The sequence below is a fragment of the Lycium ferocissimum genome, chromosome 11 (genome assembly GCF_029784015.1).
Source record: "Lycium ferocissimum isolate CSIRO_LF1 chromosome 11, AGI_CSIRO_Lferr_CH_V1, whole genome shotgun sequence".
Taxonomy (NCBI): Eukaryota; Viridiplantae; Streptophyta; class Magnoliopsida; order Solanales; family Solanaceae; genus Lycium; species Lycium ferocissimum.
Genome location: NC_081352.1, coordinates 41,915,187 through 41,923,382, shown reverse-complemented (window position 1 = coordinate 41,923,382; position 8,196 = coordinate 41,915,187). Strand labels below are relative to the sequence as shown.

The 8,196-nt window shown below is 33.9% G+C and overlaps 1 protein-coding gene across 1 annotated transcript; it reads left to right on the top strand.

Moving 5' to 3' along the window:
• Positions 1 to 2,794: 2,794 nt before the first annotated feature.
• LOC132036211 (uncharacterized) lies at positions 2,795 to 7,723 on the top strand. The gene is made up of 3 exons (XM_059426487.1): positions 2,795 to 3,148; positions 4,502 to 4,923; positions 7,064 to 7,723. The coding sequence occupies exons 1-3, from the start codon at positions 2,984 to 2,986 to the stop codon at positions 7,500 to 7,502; spliced, it is 1,026 nt and encodes a 341-aa protein (XP_059282470.1). The 5' UTR covers positions 2,795 to 2,983; the 3' UTR covers positions 7,503 to 7,723.
• Positions 7,724 to 8,196: the final 473 nt, after the last annotated feature.

Sequence of the window (8,196 nt, the reverse complement as noted above, 5' to 3'; positions counted from 1 at the left end):
ACTTTTCTGTGATTTAATCTCCAAGATTTTAATTTTATCTAACATTTACTGAATATACTCATTATCTTAAAAGAAATGTGTTACTTATCTTTGATGAACTCTTCTTCTAGCTTTTTAAGACCAAACGCATGAGGTAATCCAAAGATACATAAACATATTAAAATATGATCTAATGATAAGCTAGTGATTGTCTATGTTGATTTTTTTGGTTTTAATACTGACAAAAGCAACATTTAATAACAAAATTACTCCTAGGCAAATACGACTACTGGTTGGATATCCTTAATTATTTGAACGTGATAGGTAAAAACTCGTTAATTGATTAGATTCAGAATCGAAATTCAAAAGTAGTATTTGGTTTAAATTCTATTTTCAATTATTACAATTTTTTTATTTACCAAAATAACAAATAGAGATATGATACTAAAAGAGCATAAAGTAGTTCAACATTTGAAGAATATTTTGATTAACTAAAATTTATGTTCGTATTTTTATAAATATGTAGATTTATAAACACATATTCTTTCGCCAAATTTAGTTCCATTGCTAATTTCAAAACACCTGTAATAACTACGAAAAAGTTGTCAAACAATATCTACTCTAAATACAAATTAATGTTATTATCTAATACAATATGTAATAATTTCTAACGGGCAACTTGTGTTTGTAATAGCTATTGACAAAGCGGTAAAAGTATAATAATGGGAAGAAATAATACATTTCAAGAAGTTTGACGAATTTTGTTATCTTCTTTGTACCAAAAATTAGATGAAGAATGTGTGGAATAATGAATTTTTTTATAAAAGTATTTGGCTCCAACCAAAATAGGATTAGGACGTTAGTATGAAAGTCAGCTATCATCAATTGAAAGAATTAGTAATAAAAAAAAGATTATTAGTAACTAGACGTTCTGCTATAAGGTAGGGCAGTCGAAATAGGATTGCTAATTAGTTTAGGGCAGTCGAAACAGGATTGCTAATTAGTTTTTAGGAAAAAAAAAAAAAGGATTAGTTAATAGTAACAGCTGATTGGTAGTTTAATAGAATTAGGATTATTAAATATTAAATGTTAGTTGTAACAGTGAAGGTATTAAAATCGTTCAATATGTTAAGGTTATTTTGATCAATCAACATTTATGTTCAAACTTTTATAATAATATAGATAGATAGATATGGATATAGATAGATAGAGATATACATACTACTTTCTCTGTTACACTCCTAACATATCAACAAGTCATGGTGTTGATAGAAAAGGAAAGATAGTTCAATAAATGGCGACACTGACTAGGGACTGCTAAGGTGGATGATTCATATTTAAGGCTAAAGTAAATAAAGTTACTCCATTTAATAGTTAGTTGAACATAATATCTAATTAGTGAGGTTATTAATTCTAGAGTGTGGCAATGTGAATCACATATTATAAAATTACATTTTTGTATTACATATCAATTGATATAATATATATTTATTACCGTACTTTCTTTTTATCATGTCAAACAGTTCTTAGTAATAATCAGGCCAAAACTATAGAAGCATGTACTTTCACCTTGACGATTTGATCAAATTTACATTGATGATTTATCTTGTAATTGAAAATATGATAAGGTTGTCCAAAGGTAGAGGTCAAGATATCACATTTAACTTGACGACGACTCATAATCTGAGCATGCAAGCAAGAGAAATAAAAACAAAATGCGATTAAATTGTGTGGATCATTTAGATTATGAGATGATTGCTTCGATTTAGATAAGATAAGCCCATTTAGCAGAAATGTGATATACTCTATGTACGAGTTATTTGGGGATCGTTATTTAGTTCAAAGTAAGTTCATGAGATTTTAACTAAGATATAATTCTGAAATTATATTTGGACTATACCTTCACAAGGTAAGGTTCAGACGGGTATGTTGTTATTGTCGCCTCAAAAAACATAACGTTCTGTTTGTCTCAACTATAATTTTTTTTATTCAGCTAGAATTTTAATTTTACAAACTTCTTAAACTCCAAATAATTATTATTCACGTTCAACTAATATTATTAAGTTCGAAATCGAGTTATGAATGATTATCTTAATTAGGACTCGACTTTAGATAAACAAAAGTCTATCACGAGTCACATGGACCGCCATTAGATAGAATAGTTGCCAACTTGCCATATCCCACAGATCTAACTCTAAAAAGATATTATTCGTTTCTTCTAACGCTGCTGCTCGTTTTGGAGACTAAACAATGAAAACAATACGTAACAATCAGCCAAGTAATGATAATAAGAAAGATTAGATTATAATAGTTGTTTAAATCCCAATCAAAATCATCCAATATGAAATTGTATATGATATTGGTGACTAAACCAACGCGTGAGATCCCTACTTCCATAATAGTTGATTGCTTTGATATGAATTTAATTAACCAAATTAATAAATATTGATTTTCACTTATTTTAATTCAATGTGAAATGGTTACTTAAAATCATCGTGAAATACAACACGAGTTCCCTATGAATAAAGGAAACTTGTATAATAACTTGTAATGAGTGCTCAATCCGGCGCGAATTTAGATATAGTCGGACTCTAATGTAGATATTCATACGCTTGGTGGAACTCTCTATTTTCGGCGAGTACGAATATAGTCAGACTCTAACGTAAATATAGACACTTGGTGGAACTCTCTATTCCCGGCGAGTACAGATATAGTCGGACTCCAATGTACACGGAAAAAACTTGCAATGAGTGACGTGGGTAAAGTAGGGTCCACTAACCCTAGTTCTAATTATGAACTTCTTCTGGAATCTTCTACAGGTTTCTCGACCTCTTTTCCAGAATAGTCTCTTCTCTTCTTTTTTCCTTCTCCTTTTCTAATTAGTAAATATCCACAAATTCAAACCTCATTGAGATCATTACAAAACCCCCTTTTTTTTTTCTTCTGTAAAAGGAAAAACAAATAGGTGAAAGTGAAGAAAAGAAAGAGAAACGAATTAGAAGAGATGGGTGTAGATTATTACAAAGTATTGGGTGTTGATAAGAATGCTACAGATGATGATTTGAAGAAAGCTTATAGAAAACTTGCTATGAAATGGCATCCTGATAAGAACCCTAAAAATAAAAAAGAAGCTGAAGCTAAGTTCAAACAGATCTCTGAGGCCTATGATGTATGTTTATTATTTTTTAATTTATCGTTATTCTTTTTTTATTACAAAGTTTTGATCTTTATAGTCTGTTCTAAATTTTTGATTCAATGTTGCTAAATTAGAGAGTTTAGAGATTCTAGAGTTTATAGTATAGCACTAAAAAAATCACATGGATTGATCTGAGGCTTATGATGTATGTTTTTGTGATTTTTATTATCTTTGTTCCTTTTTAATTATGTGATTTGCTCAAAGTTTCAATCTTTTTTGCTTTTTAGGGTAATGGGTTCTAAATTTTTGATTCAATGTTGGTAGATTAGAGGGATTATGACTTTTAGTGTTTATAATCTTGCAAAAAGAATGATGGGTTTGCTCAAAGTTTCAATCTTTTTTTCCTTTTATAGTATAATGGGTCTCTAAATCTTTTATTCAATGTTGGTAAATTAAAGGGATTAGAACTTTTAGTGATCTTGCTAATAGAATGATGGGCGTGTTTCAATTTTTTGTTATCTTTCTGCTTTTTTTCCTTATGTGTTTGCTTAAAGTTTCATCTTTTTAGTCTAATGGGTTTCTAATTCATCGATTCAATGTTGCTAAATTAGAGGGTTAGAAATTCTAGTGTATATAATTTTGCAAAAAGAATGATGGGTATGTTTCGATTTTTTGTTATCTTTCTTCCTTTTTGGTTAGGTGTTTTGCTCAAAGTTTCAATCTTTTTTTTTCCTTTATAGTTTAATGGGTTTCTAAATCTTTGATTCAATGTTGGTAAATTAGAGGGTTTAGAACTTCTAGTGTTTTATAATCTTGCAAAAAGAATGATGGCTTCATAAAACAAAGATCGACTTTTATAATGTTCTGAGTGTATTTGTATCTTTTTTGGACTTGTATATGTATCGGCTAAACAAATTGCTGGAATTCCTAAAGTAATACTTAACCAATCACTTGTCTAAATTGACCAAGTAAAAAGTCTCGTTCTTTTAGATCCGAACTGAGCCTCCTAATTTGGATTTTTTTTCCAAATTCCGAATGGAATTAAGGGTTTATTCAATTTTAATTTGAGGTAAATTTGAAGTTGTTTGAATTGTGTAATCATCAATTACTGAAGAAAAGCACTTACATCACAATCTTTTGTAATTGAAAGGTGTTAGAAGAAAAGTCTGAAAGATCACTAGTGAAAAGAAACTGTCCTACCCCTAATAGGTAGAGCTGGAAACATATTGTGAAACAGGGATTGGCGCTTTCTTTTTCATCAAGTATCTAAGCCGGCTAATCTGATCCCAATGATTAATCTTTACAGATCCTCTTTGGTTGGTGTTTTTAGATATTATATGGAGTTTTAAATAGATGACTTATGTCTCTCTGGATTGAATTTACTAGGTGCTTAGTGACTCCCAGAAAAAAGCTGTGTATGACCAGTATGGTGAAGAAGGGCTGAAGGGTGGGGTGCCACCGCCTGGTGCTGGTGGTCCCGGTGCTGGTTCACCCTTCTTCTTTACTGGGGAAGGCCCTACCGCATTCAGATTCAATACTCGAAATGCTGATGACATATTTGCTGAATTTTTCGGCGTTCCTACTCAAGGAGGACATGGAGCGAGCAGGGCTGGTCAAAGGTTTGGTAATTTTTTTACCGATGATATATTCGCATCATCCTTTGGTGAAGGAGGTGGTGTTTCAATGCATCAATCAGCTCCAAGGAAAGAGGCTTCGATACAACAGACCTTGCCTTGTAATCTTGAGGATCTCTACAAGGGTACCACCAAGAAGATGAAGATTTCTAGAGAAGTTGTGGACGCGAGTGGGTAAGTAGTAGTTTCGTACACTTCAATTTCTACTTATGATATTGCTGTGTATAAGTAATGGTGGTGTTCATATAGTCTGTTTATTGACCTACAAAGGTGGCTCTGTTGGTTGAGCACGGGGCTTCCATGATGGAGGTCTCAGGTTCGAAACACCCCTGCCTATGACAGCAGGGAACTTGCTTTCTGGGTCGCACGGGGCTTGCCTAGTTCGGGTTATCTCTCCTGTGTGGTTTGTGGGCTATTGCACGGGGTTTACCCTGTGCGCACCCAAAGGGTAGCGGCTGCGGGTTCCCTTGTCAACAACGATAACATACTCGGTTGAATCTCACAAAGTGGGTCTGGGAGGGTAGAGTGTATGCAGACCCTGCGGGTTCCCTTGTCATAAAAACAAAAAAGTACAGTCTGATTATTGTTTTGCCATTGTTTATCCATTAAATGTGGAGCTTCAATTGTATGCTTGTTGTGCTGCACTATTGGACGAATGATCATTTCGCATGGGAAAATTGAAAACCCTTGTATAATTGTGAAGAATGGTAGAGGGATGAGCCCATTACTGTCGAATTTCGACGGCCCTAGGATTTCTTAATCTAGGTTCCATAGTTACTGCTTTTTTCTTTCTTTCAGATATGCTATCAGTCGGTTTTCTAATGGCTGGGATGGTGCTTTGTTTCTTTTCTTTTCCGAACTACTTTCTTTTTCGTGATTTATTGGACCAAATTTCTGCTGTTTCATATTGGACTAATTATTTCATAAGTTTACATAATACAACACATAAATTGCCTTCTTTTATAGTCTGTTATGACAAATCCAACACATTTTCCTTCACTTGGACAAATAATAGTACCCTACTTAATATAAACAAATAGAAAATTCAGGAAGAATACTCCAACCAATTAGCTAAAGTTGATAATAGTTTCATTCTATATTAAAAAAACTAAGATGTACCAGAACCAAAAAGAAGACTGAAAACAGAACATACTAAATAACCTGCCTGACATGGGAAAGAAAAAAGTTGTAATTACGGAACCTAGAACCTAATAGCAACAGGACGGAAACAAGCTTTATGTACAACTCTCAATGGAATATTTTCTCTCCCCGAACACGCAAAGAAGACTTGAGAGCAGCTTCCTGTGTCACTCTTCCCAATGAATTTGATATCAATATATTTAAGTCTGGTCTTCCTATAAATCTAGATTGACAATGTCAATAACTTCTTCCGTTCCTATTTAGTTCCTCAAGTATCTCAGGTGGTCTAAACTGATCATGTAGATGGCGTATTCATTTTCCAATTTCTTCTTCAAGTACCTCATTCAGTTCAGCCAAAGATAGCTGTGTGATCGAAACTAGGGAGGAGGTAATGTATTCCCTGTAGATTCGCTTACTTTTGGAACTGTGTTAGCTCCCTGGTCTTAGCATAGCCTATATTGTACTGGATCTAATACTTCTTTTGTAGCCATTCTACCAGAATTTCTATTCTTCAGCTAAGAAGTGTCGGGGAAATATTGAGTATAATGGAATGGTTGAGGTACTAGATTTCTTATGTCATTAATTTTTGAGAGAGTAATCTGTCAGTTACTAGTCATCCTGTTGAAACCATAGGGACTAGAATTTTCTAGTTAATGGCAAATTGGAGCTTAGTTAAATTTTGTCGATCAAAATTGTGATTGTGTTGTTCCATTTTTGTGACTATTTAGCTCAGCCAATATTGTCTAATTCAAAAAGTAAAACATCATACATGATTTTATCAAATTTCCCAAAGCACCATGATCTAATGAAAGCCTTCCTGTAGTGAAATTGCATTTTAGGTCAAGTAGAGAACTCCGAACTCTTTGCATTGAAGCTGTAGTGCAATATTAAGTGTTTGAAATTTCTGTAAGAAGTCAATGAGGTCTTAACTAATTCCGATTCTTGAGATTCTTAGAATGCATTGTCTGTCAATGCATAATCTAGTTAGCTGATTTTCACGAGTCATTGCACTAGTTATTTGTGATTCACTTTTGAGCTCTTCTCCATTTGCATTCTAATTCCGTTCCAGGCTCTTCATTTCAAGGGCTTGTTTTGCCAGTCGCTTTGCTGGACATGGTGCTTAGTGGATCCATTTGTCTACTAAACTTATCCTGTGTCCTTGTGTTGGGTGCAGCACCAGAAGGCAGGTGGAAGAGATTCTAACAATCAATATTAAAGCTGGTTGGAAAAAAGGTACAAAGATCACCTTCCAAGAAAAAGGGAATGAGCAGCCAGGCGTTATACCAGCTGATCTGGTCTTCATAATAGATGAGAAACCTCATAGAGTTTTCTCACGCGATGGAAACGACCTGATCGTCACACAAAAGATATCTTTGGCTGAAGCATTAACAGGCTCTACAGTCCATCTCACTACTCTAGATGGAAGGAACTTGACCATTCCCATCAACAATGTCATTCAACCAAATTATGAACATGTTGTCCCAGGTGAAGGCATGCCACTTCCAAAAGACCCGTCAAAGAAAGGAAATCTGAGAATCAAATTTGACATCAAGTTCCCTGCTCGTCTTACAATGACGCAGAAATCCGGCATCAAAGAGCTGTTGGGTTCTTGAGCTTTATGCAGCTTGGTGCTGTTTTTGTTGTGATGTGTACATATTTTCATAAACCATTTAAAGTTTTGGAGTGGGATGTTGGTTTAGGCTCAATGGGCGGCGTAGCTAAGTAGAAATTTTGCTTCTTTTTTATCTTATGGGTGTTGTTCAAATTAACATTGAACAAAGGGCAATACCATTTTATTTTTGTGGAATAAGAACGCAAATTTTACAGTGCTTCACTGTTGTTTATGAAATGTCCTCAGCAATAGATATTTTTAGAAGCAATAGAATGGAATGTGCTAATTGCGTGGGTAAATTATTATAGATGTGTCCACTTAAGAGTGAATACTTATAGATACATATGTGTCCACTTATTGAGAGTCGAAGATACAGAGTCCAAACCTCAGGATCAGCAGGTTTTTTTCTTTGCTACTGAGAACAGATCTCTGCAAGTCTTTTATTTCTCTCGTGGATATTGATTGGTGTGTACCACTTGTGTTTTGCTTATGTTTTCACAGAGGGTTGGCAGTTGTAGCTGTTGGTAATAAGTGGGTTCAAGAAAAAGACTATTTTGACACTTATTGAAAGCCTAGCTTATGAATTGAAAGATCTTCCTATTCTAAGTAAGTCTTCCAATTAGATGTGCTTCTTTGGCTGTTTTGAAAGAAAGCGTGAGACATTTAGTATGGTAACTAGTCCAACTTCTTTGCAT

Excerpts from the sequence above, each read along its gene's own strand:
- LOC132036211 (XM_059426487.1), top strand. The coding sequence starts at position 2,984 with ATGGGTGTAGATTATTACAAAGTATTGGGTGTTGATAAGAATGCTACA. Across the intron at positions 3,149-4,501 it reads AGATCTCTGAGGCCTATGAT|GTGCTTAGTGACTCCCAGAA; the intron begins GTATGTTTATTA and ends TGAATTTACTAG. Across the intron at positions 4,924-7,063 it reads GAAGTTGTGGACGCGAGTGG|CACCAGAAGGCAGGTGGAAG; the intron begins GTAAGTAGTAGT and ends TGTTGGGTGCAG.